General features: G+C 47.5%; 1 protein-coding gene across 2 annotated transcripts in view; it reads right to left on the bottom strand.

Moving 5' to 3' along the window:
• Positions 1-5259: 5259 nt before the first annotated feature.
• The window catches only part of LOC144179506 (uncharacterized), a 133418-nt gene continuing 117320 nt past the window's right edge, over positions 5260-21357 (bottom strand). The window contains exon 2 of one of the 2 annotated variants that reach the window (XM_077707887.1): positions 5260-8998. In XM_077707887.1, coding sequence (XP_077564013.1) covers positions 6724-8985 — 2262 coding nt within the window. In that variant the 5' untranslated portion in view covers positions 8986-8998 and the 3' untranslated portion in view covers positions 5260-6723. The remainder of the gene's footprint in view (positions 8999-21357) is intronic. The other variant, XM_077707888.1, reaches the window with a different exon arrangement.

Below are 21357 nucleotides of genomic sequence, written 5' to 3'. Positions count from 1 at the left end.
TCTTCTACGTAAACGCCTCGGCCCGCACCGCGTGGATTGGTATACGGCCGCGGTCGTTCACCAAAACACCGCAGTGAATGGACTCACCTTCCGTGCACAAAACATTACACACGTGGAAGTGATTGCGATCGCGCTAGCCACCACAGATCACGACCCGCGGGTCATTATACTCGGAGTCCAATTCCATCAAGATGGCTCTGGAGCTGCAGTGCTTCCCCACCTTCAAGCCACTGTCACCCAACTTACCCATCTCATCAAACGCATCACAAAGCAACGTAAGGTCCTCAAAGAAGGCGATACAATACGACTAATTCAAGCACTTTTAATTATTCGCGTCTCATATTCCACCCCATAAATCACCCTCAAACCCAAAGAACGGGAGAAAGTCGATATATTAATTCGAAAAGCTTTCAAAATTGGACTTGGCCTCCCCACTCAAACCTCTACCTGTCGTTTCTTCCAACTCGGAATCCACAACACCCTCGAAGAACTCCTGGAAGCTCAACGCAACAGCCAACTCACCAGACTCCTGCTTACCACTACCGGCCGTCACGTCCTCCAGGTTCTCGGATACCCGACCCCACCTGCTTCACAAGCCCTTCAGCGCATCCCATCTTCAATCCAGTCCCACATTACTGTATCCAAAATTCCTAACAATATGCACCCAGAATTCAACCAAGGTAGAAGGCTCTCCCGGGTTAAGCATCTACGATCACAATTCCACTTTCCCCCCGATACTCACTACACCGACGCCGCCCTCTACCCCACACGCCAGGCTTATGCTCTGGCGGTTGCAAACTCAGAAGGCACACTTCTCACCTCCCTCACAACTCTCTCGACATCAACCACCACTGCCGAATAAATTGCCATAGCCATCGCCGCTATGGCAATACCTTACAATAATAACAGATTCCCAGCAAGCCTGCTGTTACATTCAACGTGGACGCACCTCACTTCCCGCATTACACATACTCGCATCAATCAATCCTCTCCCCGAGCTGTACATCGTCTGGACCCCTGGCCACTTGTTCCTCGAGGGAAAGGAGGCGGCTCACGCCGCTGCCCGCGCCCTTCCACACCGGGCATTTCCCTCAGGAACAGAACCCACGGTTCAGCCTCCCCCACCTCCCGCTGTTCCATCTTGCTACCACGACATCCTGCACCATTATCGCAACCTTCGCCTCACTTTGCCTCAACCTCACCCTCAACTAACCACCAAGGAGGTTTCTCGATGGTGCCGCTACGGGCGCCACTCTAAAATCTCCTCCCCATATTGCGGAAGACGCCTCCGCGTAGCAGACGACACCGAGGTGCGTTTCAGTTCCCCTCCGCTGGGAACAGCAATTCGCATCGGCATGGCCATCAAAAACCTGAGAACTTGGCGCCCCCACAGTGAATGGGCTGCTCCAATGGGGTTCGGGGCGATAGAGCTGGCACGGCTGGCACAGTCGGGCTGCGTTCCAATCCGCGGACAGTTTGGTAGACAACCTACGAAGCAGTCTAACTAGATGTCTAAAGGAATAAAATAGGAACGGCGCCGCGGTCGCAAACGCAACACCAGCGCAGACGACAGCGTCGTAGCAGATATGTTGAATTGCGCAAGCCGCAGGTTTCGTAACCAATATTACCGTAGTTATTACAAACGTTACGTGATTTAAAAATTAAACAAAGTCATCCTCATCACTAGTAAATTATACTAAATATTTTAATAAAAAAACAAGTGCCTTTGTTTCAAGATTATTACGCAAAAAGGTAGCGCTGGCGTCATTTATTAGTTTAGACAGCAAGCTAGCCTGCATCGTTGCTGACTTCGATGCTATCTCCTCAAAGCAGTCTTCGTTGACTGCTTCGTTCTAATTGGAACGGGGCTTAACATGACGGACTGTCCGCGAAGACGGCAACGAAGCTGTCTAAACGGCAAACTGGAATGCACCCTCGGTTATACGCCTCGAGCTTCGCGATGTCTGCGCCGCCTGCCGCCACTTCTCCGCGGCGCTTACGGGATGAACGTTGCACAGCTGGTAGCGCATCATGAGTATTTTGGTTCTCTTTCACTTCCTTTTGCCTTACGGCGCCCTAAATATCTTGTTATGGTGATGTCTGTAAGCAAATAGTGCGTCTAGTGCTCTTCAAAAAACAGACGCGTCCTGATGGAGTGCTGGAACGACAACAAGAGCTATCAGGGCACTAGTGCGCGTTTCCTCGCAACTCTTACGGGTGTTGGCGGAGGCAGCAGCATATCACCACTGTCACCTCCGCATACGTCAGGCGGAAGTGAATGCTTTTGTCGCCTCGTTTAGACCTGGTACTGGCACAGTGAGAGGTTGGTTTCGTTCGGCAGCGCGGACAACGAATGCGGCGTTGTTTCGAATATATACGTCGTAGAAAAATATGACTCAGGGATGTGATTACCTAATACCTGACAATAACGTGTATTTTATGGGAATAGAGGCCACGCGAAAACGTTAAGTACATTACAACGCTCTCCGTCGTCAAATATGTGCCCATTAACGCTTTATAGCAAGAACCATGGGGTTAATGAAACCACGGAAAAATAAATGGTCTGCAACTCCAGCAGCAACGAAATAGCTCATAAGGGAGTTAAAAATAAACAGAGTGTATCTTCGGAAATGCTATAGAAGTTTGTTTAAACTTAAGCCAAGTGGAACTTACCTGACCACTAGATTCGAAATGCACTGCTATTTCGCTAGACATGGGGGGGGGGGGGGGGGGGGGGAGTTCGGCAGGAGGACGCTTAATGATCGTTATGTTCAAATGCGGAGCGAAATCAAGGAATGGACGTTTTAGTAATCGCACACGCACAAGCTGCGCGTTCACTTTTAGTTAGTTTTTCTACTTTAACGAACAGCTGATCTTGCGGCGGACGCATTTTTCCAAGTATACAGTAAGTATATATGTAGTCACAAGCGATAAAAGGTGTCGTTGGAAGAGTGTGTTATCTGAGAAGGCCCTCTGATTTCACATTTTGGTTAGATTCGGCAGGCTGCCTCTGTCATATAACGATGTTTCGAGGAAGCGTTTAATCGCGGACGCGGATATATAAGCTGAGGATATATGTACCAGATGAAAGTTTGCGAGTGCTCACCCTACGACAAGACGACCCAGCAGTAAATTCTTTGCCGTGTGCTGATTCCCGCATATAATTTTAAATTAACTATCGTACTTATTTCGTAGAATGTCGGTGAAATTAATGCTACATTGGCTTGTTAAGGTAATCAATATCTGAGATAGAAAGCGTAACTGGCGAGCTGTGCTCCGCTAGATTATGTAAGCACACGAAAACAATTTACAAAGTAAAGTGTAGCCGTAGGATGAGTATTTGAACGAATGCTACTTAGAGAGGTACTGTCAGTAGATTTCACGGCATCGGAAATACGATCAGCTCCATGCATATGCCGGTTTCCCGAGGCCGGCCTGTGACACTCACCTAGCGTTTATGCGGACCGAATGTACCACACTACGATCGCGTCGGAAGCATTCACACGCCCGTAAATACACAAGTGCGAACAGACTGACTGCCCCACATAAATATGTATTTCCAGCGCATACAAACGGAAAATATCAGTCGCGAACGTGCCTCAAAATCAACGGCGACAGTGTGAGCGGGCCGACGACTCCCGCGACTGCTTTCGAAACGGGCCGCTAGGGGAATTTCAGTGGCGCCCCTACAGGCATCGCGCGAGGCGTATACAGGAGGCTATGCCATATCGCGACGGGAAAAATTTAGCGTCGCACGCTGTTACAAGTTCAAGTAACAGGTGGCGCCACGTTTTCACGCCGAGTGCATCGAAGTGACTAAAACACGACCACCCATACCGCGATTGCAAATCAAAAGAGCGCTTCCGTCGTCGTTCACGCTGCGGTTCCGCTCTCCGCTAGCCGTCTTGTAGTTCAATTAAAAGGTCACTGGCACATTCCCATTGTTTAACCACCATCTCGCGGCACCAAGATTGACGCACAGAGATAGGCAGGTAACGGAAGGTGGGCACGACAAGTTGTTTTGTCGTATGCGCCGAGTACACAACCAGTGGCTCCCGCGGCCACGATGGTTCGCTCGGTAAGTTTTAGTTTTCCCGCTAGACCACCCTGCTACCTCACTCGCTCCAGGCAACCGTGGAAGTCACTCAAAATGTCATGAAATGGTTCGAAGAATGAAATACGTTTTTAAATGGCTAATTTCTCGGCAGTTAAATCATCTTTCGCCGCTGAATAAACGGTGAGAGGGGGGCTTCAGGCCACTTGACCTTTCATCGGGGCCCAACTTGCTATTTGCCTGCAGTGTCCCTTTAACTAGTTATGCACAGGCCACGCTGATGTGACGCACTCACACCTGCTCCTTGGGTATTCAAGTCCCCTGCAGTCCAGGTGTGGAGATAGCCCACCCGTAGCTCACATCGTTTGCGTCAAAGCACTTTGTACAACAAGACGCAAACGTTTTTCGGCCCTTTACAGACCATAAAACTTCATTCATCTCACTTATGAGACGACGACCCCATGTTTTCTAGTAAGGACGTGGTTGGAAGGTTTTAACTAACTGTTTAAATCTAACTATTCAACACTTTCACTTTGCGAGTTATCACATGGCTCATACACCAGCAATCTCAATTTTAAATTCAATTTACCTTAACTCCTCGATTTTAGTTCGATTTTCTTTTGTTTTCGCACCACCTCTATTAAAAAGTCATTTTCTCTTTGGCGCTATTTGCCCATTGCTGGCTCCGGGCTATTAAACCCGCCATATATTGATCGATCCACTTTAATGTGTATGTATCAATTGTGCCATGATTTATTCTACAGACATCACCGTGAGTTTATGAAGACTTTCGAGTGTCGCATGAAACTTCAGCATAGTTTTTCCTTCCCAATCAGTTTGATTGTTGCGTAATGTGGTGTAATATACAACACACTTTCATGCTCTTAGCGAAGGCCGCCAGTGTCCTGTTTGAATCAAGCATCTCAATGATTCATTCTGATGTTGTAATTAGCAGTTTAGTCGTATCCGTCTCACTTTTCTTTTCCTTGAACTATTTTTTTTTATTTTTCAGGTTAACGGCTTGAGGATTTTTGATTAGATAATGCTCAGGAATGTTGCTTCTTTACTTTTGCTTTTCAAGATTGTAATTTTATTTTCTCGCATTTCTTTGGAATTCTTTTTTTTTGTATTCTTGTGACGCCACAACAATGTGCATAAAAACTCATGCGACTTCTTCCAGTCGAGAAGAAGCTTGATTGTTGGAGGCACGTTTTCTTGTCATCGTCCGCCTTCATTGCATATCCGTGACACACGGCTTGTGCGAACATCGGTCTCTCTCGAGGGGTTCCACACTGTGTGCGGGTCGCTCGTGGAGCCTGAGCTCGTCTGGCACGACGAGTTGCTGAAATTTCATTTTAAGGTGATTGTCTCTCTTGCGTCACCAATATACAAAAGTCTTGCTCCGCTCTGCTAGTTTATCTATATATACTTCAAAGCCAGGTACGACGAATGAAATTTTGCTGTATATCTGCCCCAACCACTGTGTATAGGTAGGGTGCCACTCAAAGAATTAATAAAGTTCAGGCGGTTGCGTAACTGACAAATTTTATTATTTCTCAGCTGAACTAGAGGAAAGTGGGGCGGGCGTTTTTCGAGACTTTTTTCTCTTGCCACTGCCTTGTAGACCGGCCGAGAATAACTGCCCAGCGGACCAGCAGCAGGTAAAACATCGCTGTTTTCTCCAACTGCCATGAGGATTCCACAACATTACATAGCTTTAGAGAGAGAGAAACATCTTTATTGGGCAAGTGAGGTCAGGCAGGCGGGGCGCCCGACTTGCTACACCAAATGGGGGTGGAGGTATGATGAAAAAATGAAAACTCTCACTTACACATGAATACTCCAACACACAGACGTACACAAAACGCACACACACAATCAGGCGATATAGTCATTTGTCTAAGAGTTCATAGCTCACTGACAACAAAGCTTTAGTCAAACTATAGCGCATATGTTACAAACCTATATTACCAACAATAACCATATTACAATTTCAAAAATGTTCTTTTATTCCGGGAAATACAATAAAAATGGCAAGCCACGCTAATCAATTGTTAGTGGCCAGACTTGTTGAGAGTCCGTCGAAAACAAACCCAATATTGGTGCAATCGTTTAATGTAAATCGCCGCAAGGATGTGTCACATAAAGAGCTTATCACCGGAAGCAACAGTGTTTGTGAAGCATATGAGATCAGTTTTGTAGCATTCGATGGTTTTACGCATGAAAATTATTTATAATATTGAAACACTATTCATTGAACGCTTTCTCGGAAATTCAGGTTTCATGCAAGTATTATGATGTTGCAATAAACAAGTAAAAACCAACTGGAGCGTAAAACACTGCACGGCATCTGTTTTCAATTGATACCGACATTCAGAAGAAAATGCTATTGAATGTTACGTGCACCCTGCGCGGAACACTCTGAGACTAGTAAAATGCGGTATGAAGGAAATCTAAGAAACAACGTACAAAAAACCAATCAGTTTATAACTTTGATAACCGCCAAGATAGAGATGCGGATCGTAACAATGAAGGCTTATTTGGCAGCGAAATATAGTACAATCACGTTAAGGTCAGAGTTTTCTTCGAGTGCAGGTTTCTATGTATAGTAATTCTTGCGACTTAAATTGTAAATCACTATAACAATGACTCAGCAACTCCCTCTGCACTCACAATTTTAAAGCGGCCCGAAGCTGCAACCAAAAATAATCCCAAACAGTTTTGTCTGCATTCTCGCGTGGCACCTGAATGTACGTCTTGGTTCGGGACAAGTACCTTAGAAAGTGGCACATCTGCGACTCTTCTACCAGCTCCCTGCGCACCAGCACCATTTGGTTGGTGCGGTCCGACTCGAAGAGCTTGTGCTGCGCCAATGTCAACTCAAACATGCACCAGCGGCTCTCGCAGAACTGGCGGCTTACAACGAACAAACATTTGCGGCTGTGTCCGATGGCGCGGCACACATTTTCGGCGATCGGTACGCCAGGCACGAAATCTCGGTCAGAGACGCAGAGCCGGAACTCAAGTTCCGCTGATTCCAGCGCCGGAACCAAACAGTCACGCACCCATGCCGCGTCTGAGCTGTGATACGAGACGAAGGCATCCCAGAGAAAACTGTCCACGCAGCGCAGCCTCCGATATGCGCTCACCTTGATGCGAAGTGAGAGCAGAAAGTAGCGAATGTACCACCGGTTCGCGTACAGCGAGTACCCCGCCACTGAACCCACAAGGACGACGAGAATGAGGGGCACACCCACGAGCACGTAGTAGTCCTGCGGTCGGCAAGCATCGACACCCGGGGCCACGTCCATGACCAGCACCTTCTTCGCTGACGCAATGCTGCCGCTGCAGACTACGCAGTCCACGCTACGATTGAGACCGTTGTTGCTCCCTAACAAGAAGCGTTCCACAATCTTTATTTTGCAGCTAGCACAGTCTAATGGATTATAACATATGCTTACAGCTGTTATGTTCGCAACATCTTCGTACATGCCGTCGTCGAAAACACGTATTGCGTTGCCATCCAACCGAAGTGTTTCTAGGCTGCTCAGCAGGGAAAAAATTGCTGTGGACCAGCTAGAGATGTAGTTCTGCGCCAGTGTTAGTTTCCGCACTGGCAAACCTGCGAACACCTCTGGGAAAAGGAGATCAATCTTGTTCTCGCCCAAGTGCAGGATGTCAAGACTCCTCAGTGGCGCGAAAACTGGGGTTGGGTCGTGGAAGACGATGAAGTTTTTCGTAAGTTTCAGTGCTGTTAGATTCTGGAGCCCCAGAAACGTTTTGTTTGTCAAAGTTGTCAGTTTGTTATTCTTAAGCTTAAGTGTCTTTAGATTTCTGAGGCACACAAAAGGGGAGCCGTTCATTGCTGTCAGAGAACACAACTGCAGGTTTAGGTTTTCCAACATGGGAAAGGCACAAAAAGCGCGGTCATCTAGATGGCCCAGCCTCGTACCCTTCAGGTTGAGCTTTTTGAGGAAACTCTTTTTTGATGGTGTATGACTGCTCGTAAGCGAGAACGTATCGTTGGGACTTATCGCAGTATGTTTGACACTTAGGTGTTCCAAATTGTTTATTGAAAAAACAGCCAAAGGAATAGATTTTAACTTTGACCTGACAAACAAAAGCTTCTTAATACGGGGTACCGAGTTAAACGAATCGCTTGCCACGGTTTCCAGTGGCGTATCGTAAAACCTAAGCGCGTCTAGTTTCGGTGCCTGAAACAATTCGTATTTTTTTAACTCAGCGAAAGGGCACCCCCTGATTGCAACCATACCTGCGTCCGCAATGGCTGAATGGCCTCCAACCAGGGTAAAAAGACTTTCGCTAGACAGTGTAAAATTTGATTTTGAAGAGTGCAGAACACATACGGTATTGTTGTGAGCAGCCGTTTGTAATATGACGGAGCATACGCCGTGAGGTTCTTGCGTCTCTAGATTGTAATCTGAAAGATTGTTTGAAGCTTGCGGAAGACACAACTTTGCGTCATACTCGGCTCTTGCAGTCTGCCCCGTGCCTTTCATAATTTTTCCGCTGTGTTTTTCCAGAGATTGAAAAACGCCTCCAAGTTTTGCGGTCTCATCGGCTGCAGTCCTGGTTGTTTCGTTCGATATGTGCTCAAGGCAGCACTTAACTGTTCCATTTTGAACATAAAGAAAAATTTCGTGTAGATCTTGTTTAGATGCATTCTTTGAAAGAACTTGAAAATCCAAGCTGGTGTTCGCTTCTCGGGTCACTGCTCCTTGACGTGACGTGGAATTGACAATGTCGACCACTGCACAGTTCAGGTCCCATCGTTTGCCTTGCTTGTCACGAAGAGTGCAGTTCCATGGGGGCTCAACTTCGCTCTCAGTCCTCCCAAGAGAGGAGTCAGGTTTCCTGGCTGACCCGGCCATTGAGAGCCACAGAAGTCGAAGAAGAAGTTCGGCCTTCATTCCTGGCGCTGTTCTGGAAAGAACGGAAGGACGCTGATTGCAATGCAGGTATTATCGTAAATGCACCAACAACCTAAAACTACTTTTATAGGACACGCATCTTGGTTGCTTCGAGTAACCTGGAGGAAAAATTTTGAAGCATTTACGGCACTCGTCACATTTGCAGCTCTACGTCGTATATGTAGCAGATACGTTTTCTGAAAGTAAAGTTACTAACACAGGTGTGCCCCAAGGGTCAATTTGGGGCCCCTGCTCTTTCTGATTTATAAATATGACCTTCCTGACACCCTGCAGAAATTCCATTGCGTCTTACATGCGGATGACACCACTATCTCAAGTTCGGACAAGTGTATATTCTCTTTAACATCTAAACTTAACGTCGCTCTCTCTAATGTCGTACATTGGTGAAAAAAGAACCAATTGGCAATTAATCCTATCAAATCTAAATTCCATGATTTTCAGTTCAAATCGGAAGGTTGTAGCCCAGCTTCTCTGGTTAACACTTGGTGAAAATTCTATTCCTGCTTCTCATTCTGCAACATTTCTCGGTTTACGTCTTGATCCTCACCTTAAGTTTCATCTTCATATCAACAACCTTAAAAAACGACTGCATTTGGCATTCGTGTGCTCATTAAAGCCCGGCATTTCTTTTCGTCTCCTGCACTGCTAGCACTCTATTTCTCCATTGTACAGAGTCTCATTAACTATGGCATCATCGCGTAAAGAAACACTTATCAATGTCACTTAAAAGCGGTACAACATATTCAGAACCAAGCGATACGTATTATTAACACCAGCCATTTGAGTGCTGACGTTTCGTTATAATGTAGCCAGTTAGGTATCTTATCCATTGGTCACTTATTTAAGTACAATCTTGCAATCATGTTATTTAAGCTTCTGCACAATCAACTTCCTTTTCAGTTCGTAGACGTTCATTCTGTACGCAATGTAAACCCCACAAAGGTGGCCTCCCGTAATAATTTGTTGCTCCCGATTGTTCACACAAATTACGGGAAAAAAATTGGCAACTTCACTGCTATTCAACTCTGGAACAGCCTGCCTCTTACTGTAAAATCATCAATGTCATTATTGTTTATAAAACAGCACTAAAGGTATTTCTTCTAGGGTGCAATTAGATGTCCTTTAAAATTTCATTATTGTATTTAAAACAGCACTAAATGGATTTATTCTGGGGTGAAATTAGATGTTTTTTAAATTTTATTTTCACGGGTATTTGTTCAAACGTTTTCCCGTGGTGTATAATTTAAAAAAGAGGACGATTTAAATGTCCTTTAATGAATAGAGAGAATGTTTTGCAGTATTTGTTAACGTGGTAGTTGGTATTGCAAGTCCACTTGATAGATTTGTGAAATTAATTTGTTGAAATCGATATTGTTACAAGTGTTGCATTTATTTCCGTGATTACATGAAAATAACCATTTCTGTTAGCTGCGATTATATGCTATTTTAGAAATGAAGTACCGAGGGTCCCGTTTCAGCCTTATGGCTTTGGGACCCTCGTCTGTTTATACGCATGTATGTAATTTTTTTTGTGAATTGAATAAACCTTTGAAACCTTAGTTTGTGTGTTGGTATAAACTAGCATGAGCTCATGAGAGAGAAAGAGGGCACCGACCAAGTAACGAAAAAGAAAAACTTAAAAGACGTTTCGGTTCCCGCACGGGAGCCTTGATCACAATGAATTTTATTGCAGAAAAAAACGGCCTTAAGTAGGCTTTAAAACATGACGTGGGCAGCGTGCATACATTGGGTGCAAGGTTCCGATGTTGCGATTGAGGGTGTTAGGCGTTGTCTGTATTATTAGCGATTCGAAATTTAATCTTGCGTCCAAATTCTTCTCCGTAGTGATGATGCGTGCATTTTCCCAGTCTATCTCGTGGCCCGACAGCTCTACATCTTCAGCGAGGGCATTCGACGCCACTATTTTCGTCTTCACATCATAGCAGCGCTGTTTTAGGCGCTTTTGAAAGCAGCCAGTCTCGCCTACGTACACAGAGTTGCAGTTTGCACAAGGAACCTCATATATCACTCCGGGATACCTTTCTTTAGGAAGCTTATCCTTTACGTGGGTCAGTGTGTGTCGCAGCCTCTTCGATGGCACGTGTGCCACGTGCACATCATAGCTGCGCAGAACACGAGCCAATGCTTCGCTTGTGTTAGGGACATAAGGAATGGAAGCCCACTTCTTTTTACCGGCACTGGGCGTTGTCTGCAGAACCATCCTTCTTTCCACGGCGGAAACAAATGCGTCATGGTCACCGCAGCCCGACAGGTCCTGACGAACTCTCTTAATGTCGCTCGCCGCGTCTTCTGGCCTTGTGCAAACAGTATGGCTGCGTCGGATCAGAGAAGACACCACAGAGCGCTTGTGTGAGGCGGGTTGAACGGATCTGAAGTGGAGATAACGACCGGTGTGACTGCTCTTCCGGTACACGTCAAATTCGAGGTCGGGTCCGGTGCGTTTGACGAGCACGTCTAAAAACGGCAGTTGTCTATTGATCTCCTCTTCAACAGTGAACTGTATGGCCGCATTCTGCAGTTGAGGTGCGCTGTAAACTGGAGTAGCACGGCTCTACGAATTATGCAAAAACAGTCATCTACACAACGAAGGAAAATTTTAGGTGCCGGAACAAAGGAGGCCAGTGCACAGCGCTCCAGTGACCCCATTGTCAGGTTCGCAGCCGTTGCAGACACCGACGCACCCACCGCTGTACCGTGAACTTGTCGGTAGTGCACTTGTCGAAACGTAAAATAAGTGTTCGCTAGGCAGAACTGTAAAAGTCTGGCCAGGTCGGGCAATTCAATTGGGCGCTTCTCCGGTAGAGAAGGGTCCTGGCTAAGAGCATCTTGGCACACCTTCACAGCTAAGTCAGTCGGTACGAACCTGAACAAGAAAATTACGTCGAAGGATACCTTAATGTCAGATTCATCGAGACTGATGTGGGGTACGTTTTCAATAAAGTCAGACAAATTTCGAACATGGGTAGGGCCTGTGCCGACTCGGGGTTAACCCCGAGTCGGCACAGTCGGTCCGCAACCCGAGTCGGTACGCAAAATGGCCCGAAAAGTGCCGTTTTGCGTACGAGGAGCTCAAGTTTCTGGGCCACGTCGTCAACGCCGCAGCAGTACTACCTGACCCTGCAAAAACTTGGGCCATTGCGAACTTCCCGAGGCCGAAAGACAGGAAGGGCGTGCGAAGATTTCTCGGACTGTGCGCATACTACCGGCGCTTCGTCGCAAACTTCGCCCGCATTGCAGAGCCACTCACACTGTTGACGTAAGATAGCACGCCTTTTAGCTGGGAAAACGACCAAGAAAAGGCATTCTGCGAGCTGCAAAAACGCCTGCAAATCCCTCCCGTGCTCGCTCATTTCGACGAAAACGCCGAAACAGAAATGCACACCGACGCCAGCGATATAGGCTTGGGTGCCGTTCTCGTCCAAAGGCAAAGCGGTAGCGAAAAAGTAATCGCTTTTGTCTGTGTTGAAGAAACCAAGGCGGGGACCGCGGGACGTGGGTGATTCGTTTTTATGGCGGATGGGACTTTTCAATGATGGTGATAGTTGAGGGCAGCTGCGAGTAGCCACCTCTTCCTCTTCTAATATTTTTAACATCCTCCCGGCCAGCCGATAAGTGGAGGAAGGTTCACTAAAAATTAGGAGTTAACTTTTGGAGCCAACTCCAAAAAACTATTGCCCTAGTTCACTAAACAGTCCGTTGTAATCAGAACCGACGTCATCTCCGTGTAAGCTGCACATTGATAGTTCATTCTTCTGCTTCCACCTATGTTTCCACATTCTGTGGCACGTGTGTTTTGTGGAGTTGGACCAGCGCACGCAGCTTGTCTTTACCGTGGTCTGTCCTGGATGACCTGGCAGTGTTCGTGCACGCTTCGTGTGGCATGAGCGTCGGATCGATTGTCGTGTCGAGGAATTCAAGCGCTGCCTGGCTCTTTCCATGCGTAGAACGCTCCTTCTTCGTGAGGCTGCTCTTTTCTTTCTCGTTGTACCGATCAGTCGGCATTTGGTAACGTGCTTTGATGAAACCATGTTTGGGGAAGTTGCGCGTTCACATCGTAGGCCCTTCCAGTTTGGCCGTTTTCGCGGCATTCGTTTGGACATAGGGGTATTCAGGTCTTTCTTACGCTCTACCATGGTAAACGAAATTCTTTCTGAAGCCGGGCTGCGGTGACGGCTTCTATCAGGCGTCTCCATGGGTGAGTGGTTCCGATAACACTGCTGAGCTTCTTTATTCTGTGGTTTTGTGGGCCTTCATTACGTCGTTTCTTGCGCATTGATCGTGTTTTCTTCCCAGTAAAACCTTGCAAACAAGTTGGCTCGGCAGGTTCTTGCACAGCGTTATCATTAGTATGACTATCCGTCATTCTTGTTGCCGGTAATCGAAAACTTCCGTCGTTGGGGTTGCAGTCATCTAAGCGAGCAACAAGAACGGGTGCCTCCACTTGGTTATTCCTTGAACTAGTCCCTTTTTTGAAGCAAACAGCTTGTTCCCTGACTTCTGTCTGATGATGTTCTTTCAGAGGCGTCGTCAAATTGCTGTTTTCGTTCATAAGGTGACTTTTTTCCAAAGTCGATTTGTTGACGTTTAGGGTACCATCCTGCTTTTTCAGGGCTATTGTAACAATTTTATCGGTAGAATACTTTTCCAATTCCGGGATCAATCGCTCCATTCTAAATTTCGTCAATAGGATAAGATCTTCGAATTCATAGGCGGCTTCATATTCTTTGTCTAAATCATCCAAGTCGAGAAGTACTTCAATCTCGCTGTCCAGCTTTTTTAATAGACTGACTTTATACGCACGACGTCGTGTGGTCTGGCGGAAGCCACTATACGCACGACGTGAGTGACGCGCCAACGCGGCAGCCAAAGCAACCGGCGCCGCGCTGTTTCCAAGCGTCTCTATCGCCCTTTTCCGTCGCACCATGGGTCGCGAAGCCGATGGTTCGAATGACAACCGTACAACGCTCCTCGAAATGGGTTTTCGATTAGCTTTTGCGCTCCGTATCGCAATAAAAAAAATCACAGCTGATGTTATGAATACAAAGCACGACATAGAACCGGATAATGCATTTATTTCACCTACGATTGCAGCTATGCGACTTATTTAACATGCTCTGTGCCACATTACGTCCTTGACAGACAGACAGACCATATTCCCAATTACCGATGGGAAATTTGGGGCTCTTGAATAACGTTCAGCTCCCTAAAAATCACCTAGGTTATAATTTTCACGCATTTTTTATCTCGGCTTAAAATCTGCATAGTCAATGCAGTTGAGAAGCGCTCGGGTTGCGATCGCATCGAACCCTAACGGATGGCGGTGCTCTTAACCAGCCTCCGAATTAATACTGCGGGGTGGAAGCACCTATCCTACATTTAGAATTATCACGTATATGGAGGATTACGTTGACCGATAGCTTAAACAATGCGGCAAATTGTTCTACTCATGCACATTAAGAAAGTTACAGGTTAAAATTCAGTTGCAACAAATTATTAAAAAACGAAGTCAGATGCACCCCCAATTTATTTTATTCTTAAACGGATTTCAGTGGCCACATGCAAGCCAATTTTCACCATTTCGAAATGAATACCCACGACATTTCATTTCAAGCACATCCACATGTGTGGAGCAATGATAACAGCTTTCATGTTTGCTTTGGGCATTAGCCATTGACGTACACTAAAAGTTAGAAACCAAATGTGCACTGAACGTTCCAAGAACTGCTTGGTTTATGTATACGTCGTGAAGGAACTTCCTTCATGTGCGGAGGGTTCGCGAGCCTGACCCCCCTCGACGATATGACGCCGACACGCAAGAAACAGAAAGAAGCAGTTTATTCCGGACGATAAAACAAAACGGCATGCGTAGAAGTATCAGTGTGTAACATAACAGTCACGCGAGCAACCGCGACACTCAACAACAAACTGCACCGATCGTTCCGAAAATAATAGGGCGCTTTAATTAACACTCACGGCGATTTCCTAGTCTATTGTCCGATTCTATTATCGTGATGTCAGTCTGTTGTCGCGTTTGTGTACTTCAGTTTCTTTTGCAGTCGTTCAAGTCGTACACTTAGCCGCGAATGGACGACGTCCACTGTTTTTGTAGCTTTCACTACGAAAAAGGCGTTGTTCCGGAGCTGAAATTCTCAAAGGCGGGATGGAAATCGCTAAAGCAAGTAAATCGTGCCCCAACTTCGAATACCATGCCGCCTCCGTCGAAGCCGCCAAGGGGCTTAGGGAACCCGGCAACCCGTTATATGAGGGCGCTTTCAGTTTTCAGCACTGCCGCGTTGGCGCTATAGTCGCGTCGTGCGTATAATGGCTCCCGCCAGACTACACGACGTCGTGCGTATAAAGTCAGTCTTTTTAATATCCTATGTTTTGTAATTAGGCTTTTCTTGAGCGAAATAAGCTCACCGATTGATGGTGTCTCGGCATTCATCTGTGATTTTATGTCCTTGATCAGGGTAGTGGCTTCGTTGCGGATTAGGTTTCTTCGTTCGCGAAGGGCCTCCATGTCGATGCTCGGCGTCGTTAATATCTGTTGGTCGCCGAGATGAGTCATGGTAGGCGAGAAACCGAAGCCGTTAATTCCGTTGGTCCCCGCAGGCGTCCGTTCGGTAGCGTTGGTGAGGGCGCCTGGTCGTTAGTTGCTTGGTGAGCCCTCAATTGATCCGTGGGTAGTGACGTCCGCCTGCGGCCCGCGGTCAGCGGTCACCGTTCAGTCCCATCGCAGCCGTGTCACTCGCGTCATCGTTGATGGCGGCCCACACACTCCGTTCTCCAACTGTGTAGATCTCCCCATCCTGGTCACGGCACCATTTTGTTGAAGAAACCAAGGCGGGGACCGCGGGACGTGGGTGATTTGTTTTTATGGCGGATGGGACTTTTCAATGATGGTGATAGTTGAGGGCAGCTGCGAATAGCCACCTCTTCCTCTTCTAATATTTTTAACAGCCTGCCGTGGTCTGTCGAAGGAGGGGAAAAATTACCCAGCACCTACAGCAGATGTCACGAAGCCAAGGACGACGCAGTTGTCTTGAAGGAGAAACAAGTTTATTGGAGCAACGCCGCCTTTATGAACATTGCCTGACGCGTCGCGCGCTTTTCAATGGGAAGGGTAGGAACGCTTAGTTCAGGCACTGATCCGCTATGTGGCGCGTGCCAGCGGACATCTCGCCTTACGTCACTGATCGCGAGTCGCGAACGCTGCACCCACGTCTACGACGTGTGTCTGTCAGCTTGCCTGTTGGGCTTCAAGGACCGTTTCGCTTACATCTGAGCCGCGACGGGGCGCTAGTTCTGTGGCGCACTGGGGGATCTCGTTCAAATTGTCGCTCGCTTCATACTTGCTGCATTTTTCCAAAGATAAAGACGGAGGCGGACTGAGATAGTGTAAGAACATACTGATTGTCGGGTATACATATAGCTAACAGAAAAACGATATTTTCGGATGGGGCAGCCATTATTTTACTGATATTTTTCTTTCTGGAGTATTTAGAGAAGAAAAAATTGCGTGCACTTTTTTTGTTCAGGCGCTCACTTCTACGATTACTTTCCAATAATATCACGTGCTTGTAAACTTCAGAAAATTATAGGAAACAAAAAAATAAGCAGCTGGGTTCCCGCCACGCTGTCCGGGTGATTCTACAGTACAGTCCTCAAATTTAGAAGTGCGTACCGATGCGGAGTGCGAACAGCAGGGTCAAAATAATACCTAAATGCGGAGGGGATAGAGGTGGGATGCCCCACTCAGAAAATTTCAGGGCCTGTGATCCGAGTAGATAAGCCCGCAAAGCCGGCATCAGCCTGCGGCAGCGCAAGGGATTTTGCTTCGTGACAAAGGAAGTTTTATCAGTGACAGACCAAGACAGACAGGCATGGTGAAAAACAAGAAGGCGTAGGAGCGCCGCCTCGGGAACGCTAAACAAACTTTCCACTATTTTTCATAGTTTCCGAGAAGCGGCGCTGGCTGGCGGACACAAAAGCACGCTGGAAGGCTACGGAGCGGGGAAGGGTAGGAGAGAGCAACAGGAGAGTGGCTGCTTGGCCATTTTTCGTTCACGCGTTAGGCACTGTTTATACAGGCGGCGTTGATTGGAGCGAACTTGTGCTCCCCTAACAACTCAAAAGAATACAGAAGCGGCGAAGCAGCGGTCAACAAAGTGACTTGCGTCGGCGAGCGTCGCAGAATCGAATGCCGAGGCGTCTGCTCTGCAGGCTTGTTATCTTTCCGTGCGAGTGTTTCTGGAACCGTCGATTCACATGCAGAACATTGTAGATCACAGATGATTATTCTCGGCTAGCGACGTTAGGGCGAAACAGTTTGCTTATCGGAATGTGAAAGCCCGTGCGGCATAAAAATAAAGAATGGAAGACGCGCTTTGCTTGGAACGCAGATAACACAGCCGGGCAGTAAAAAGAAACAATAAATAAGCAAGCCCGTACATGGTTCGCGGCAATACAGACAACGCCTAACACCCTCAATCGCAACATCAGACCCTTGCACCCAATATATGCACGCTGCCCACGTCATGTTTTAAAGCCTACTTAAGGCCGTTTTTCTCTGCAATAAAATTCATTGTGAACAGGGCTCCCGTGCGGGAGCCGAAACGTCTTTTAAGTTTTTCTTTTTTCGTTACTTGGCCGGTGCCTTCTTTCTCTCTCAAATGTACCCTCCCGACCAGACGGTTGTCCGTCAAACCCTTGACTTCAGCATGAGCCTAGATTACCTGTAACAGGTCAACTTATCCGTTCAAAATCAGGTGCGTAATTTTCACGGTGGACGTCATTTAAAAGTTCAGACTCACACAACGAATCGCGGCTCCGTAAGGACGTTTCTCATTATCTTCCTCCTAAGCAGCAGTCCGTGTCTTTCCTTTACGAAGGCTGTCAAGTGCTGCTCTCTTGCAACATTTATGTCGGTTCTTTCACATTCAACTGTCTGGTTCTATCCATCCACCAAGCCATGTTTTTCGAAAGTGATCTCCGCGTTCTGGGTGCGCATTTTGTTTCCCGGGTGGCCTACCATCTGCTGGCTAGCCTTTTGCGTAGCATGGCCGGGGAAGACCTCTTCTTGTAACCTTAAAGCGAGATAATGCACGATACGCAAATAAAATCAAGATAAAGTTCTTTTTCCGATAGAGTGGGGTGCTCGAAAAATATGAAAATAATTCACTTGAAGGTTTCCGAGCCCCGGTTCCCAACACCAATGGGGCCATAATTCATGAGGATTTTTTTAGATCCCCACGCGTGACTTCCATCATCTATCTTACCGCGGCTATTTCAGCTTACCTAACTTTTACTTTAAGGCACCTACGAAGATTCAAGGTTTCAAGGTTATATGTAAGGCGGGAACGAGGCCTCAGAGCCACACTTTTTTAGCGAAAGAGGTAACGGGGTACACGGGGCTGGAGCCTCTGTCAAGCTTAATCCGCAGCTTTGAGCTCCAGCCCCCTCCTCCCTAAGGAAAATTAAGAATTGAATAAAGAATTGAACGACCGCTGCACAGCTTAAACCTCTTTCATAATTTACACTTTACCAGCTGTGAGTTGGTGTGTACGCGTCGTTTCTTTTGCATGATGATGACCGAGGCAGAAATCTTTCGCAGTAGGGTGATGTTCATGCACTTCTGTGATTTCCCTATACCAATACGTTACGAAAGCATTTATGCAGAGATTAACCACGTAATATCATATTGTCACGGGCTATTGCACCTTGGAAAGGGAAAGGATTTCAACGAAGGAGCGAAGGCTAGCCTGGTTTTCACTTATAGCCAACCTCTCCGCCAGCGATTTGCGCCACTGCACTGATGGGGAGCCAAGCTGCACATAGCCTTGGGGAAAGGAGACGACGACGCTGAGAGCCTTGCGGACACGCGCGCTGTTGCTTCGACATTCGAGCAACCTTAGCTGCCGGCTTGTATTTGGCTGTTAATGCATTTTATTCCGAGCAGTGCCTTCAATGCCACGTCATATCTTGTGGTAGAGGTACAAGTTCCCTATCTCTCTCCCGGCAGTCTTGGCACAACACGGAGCTTTGGCGAGCCGGTCACACCCATCGCGCGACGATGCCACCAACCCCTGAGCCTGTAGTCACCAACACGATAGTCATTGGTGGTTGTGGTGGTGCCCCAGAAAGTGGCGCATACCCACTCAGGCGGATTGGCCAAGAAGATTTTTTTCTCATTAAAAAGAACCAGATAAGGCAAAACAGTACAGTCGAAGAGAGAATTTAGTACGTAGACGGATGAGAGAAATGGAAAAAGAAAGAGGAACGAGGGAGCCTCATTGGAATTGCTTTAGCAAGGCAGACGAGCCGTCTCTGAAATGAAGAAATAGAATGAGTGAAAAACATCCCCATGGCAGTGGCCTAACTTCGTACCCCCAAAAGACAAAAGCACTGGCAAAGTTAGTGGCATTCGAAGGCGCCGCAGGGGAACCTCCAGCAGCTTTCTTCGATGATGAGGGAATCGGCGGCAAAAAAGGAAGAAATGGTCATCTGATTGAATTTCCTGGCAGAAGTGGCACGAGGGTGAGGTTGTTAGATTTGCCCGGTATAGGTACCGATAAGTGGGGGTACACCACAACGAAACGAAGTCAGCGAAACTTCGCACAAGCGAGTTTGGCAGAGGCTTCTTTTCTTACGAAACCTGAGGTGCTCGAGTTCCGGAAAAGTGTGCAGCCCATGATCAGAGACGTCCTGGGCCAACACGTATTGGCGATAACGGGCTAGCAACACGCAAGCAAACGGGGGAAGCACCTCCACAATTGGCCAAGCCAATGCCATTTTTGCTAACGTATCGGCGGCTTCATTAAGGGCTAATCCACAGTCACCAGGCAGCCAAACAAGCCTAAATGCCCTCACATAAGTGGGAACGCAGGAGGAAAACGTTTTGAGCATGGTACTGACAGTTTCCGAGAAAAGGACCATGCACACGGAAAGGGAATCAGTGAGTATCATCACTGAAGATTGCACCGAATCGAGTTTCAGGACGGGAAGAATAGCCCGGAATTCTGCATAAAATATGGGAATATAATCTTGTAGACTCAATGAAAAAGACCAATTAAATGCCGGATACCCACTCTAACTTTCTCATTTTTTACCGAGGCGTCGGTTGCAATAACCACGTGCGATGGGTATTCAGACTGGTGAGCCAGGAGAATGTTTTTGTCTGCCCCACTCGCGACCGTGGCTTTTTCTCTGGCGCTGACGATGTGGACATTGATCAATGGGTCAGCATGTACAAGCGCGTCAGTACCCACAACCGGCGGGATGACACTTTCATGTTGGCAAATCTGCCCTTACATCTGAAGAAACCCGCTCTGGTGTGGTTCGAAAACAATGAAGCGTGGCCGACAAACTGAGATCAATGCAAACAAGAACTGCGCGATTCGTTCAGTAACTCCATGAAGCGCCAGCTTGCCTAAAAAAAACACGCTCGTCCTGTCCGTTTCCTTCGTCCACGTCTTTTTTCGTGCTTTTGCCCAGAATGACAAAGACCTCTCTTTCCGCGTCCAGTCATCCACCAAGACTTACGTGGCTTACTTCCTAGACGTTTTGGCGCTTTGCTCAAAAGTAGACCCCGACATGCGGGAATCCGACAAGGTTGGGCACATCCTTAAGGGCGTTGCGGGCGATGCTTCTAATTTGCTGATTTGCAAAGAGTGGGCGACCGTTGAGTGCGTCTTGAAGGAATGCCGCTGGTTTGAAGAAGCGAAGTGCCATCGCATAGCGCACTCGTTCACCCGTCTCCCTCACACCGCAGCAACATCGTCGTGTGCAGATGTGGCAATGCCACCGCGTCCGCCGCCGACACATGACCTGCCTACTCCGACCCTCTGACGGCGATAGTGCACCGCGAAATACAGGCCATGGCTCCGGCTATTGCGCCTCAATACGGCCATGCCCGAAATGCCCCGACTGCAGCACTCATCCATGCAGTCGTGCTTGAAGAAGTTGCCAACCTGGGCATTCATTTTTTCTGCGCTCTGCAGTGCTCGCACACGCCCGAAAGCCCAGCCCTACGGAATGGCGCACCGCTGATGACCGGCCAATCTGCTTCATTTGTTCTCGCGTTGTACATGTGTCTCTCTACTGCCGTTACCACTGGTCGTTTGCCTCCGCGGCCAAGGTTTCTTGACTCAATCTACTCGAGCGACAGGACCCACCAATTCATGCCTGGTTCCCAGCAACGTCAAGTTTCCGGCAGTTCCCTAAGCACTCGTTTTGGCCGCTCCCAGTCCCCACAACGTCGCCAGTCTCGTTCGCCCCAACCCCGCTGCCCTTCCCCACCTGCTTCTTATGCAGCTACCGCACCGGGAAACT

The sequence above is a fragment of the Haemaphysalis longicornis genome, unplaced genomic scaffold, assembly GCF_048455015.1.
Source record: "Haemaphysalis longicornis isolate Haplotype H1 unplaced genomic scaffold, Haemaphysalis longicornis Haplotype H1 scaffold_4, whole genome shotgun sequence".
NCBI classification, from domain to species: domain Eukaryota; kingdom Metazoa; phylum Arthropoda; class Arachnida; order Ixodida; family Ixodidae; genus Haemaphysalis; species Haemaphysalis longicornis.
This window is presented reverse-complemented; position numbering and strand designations above follow the sequence as displayed.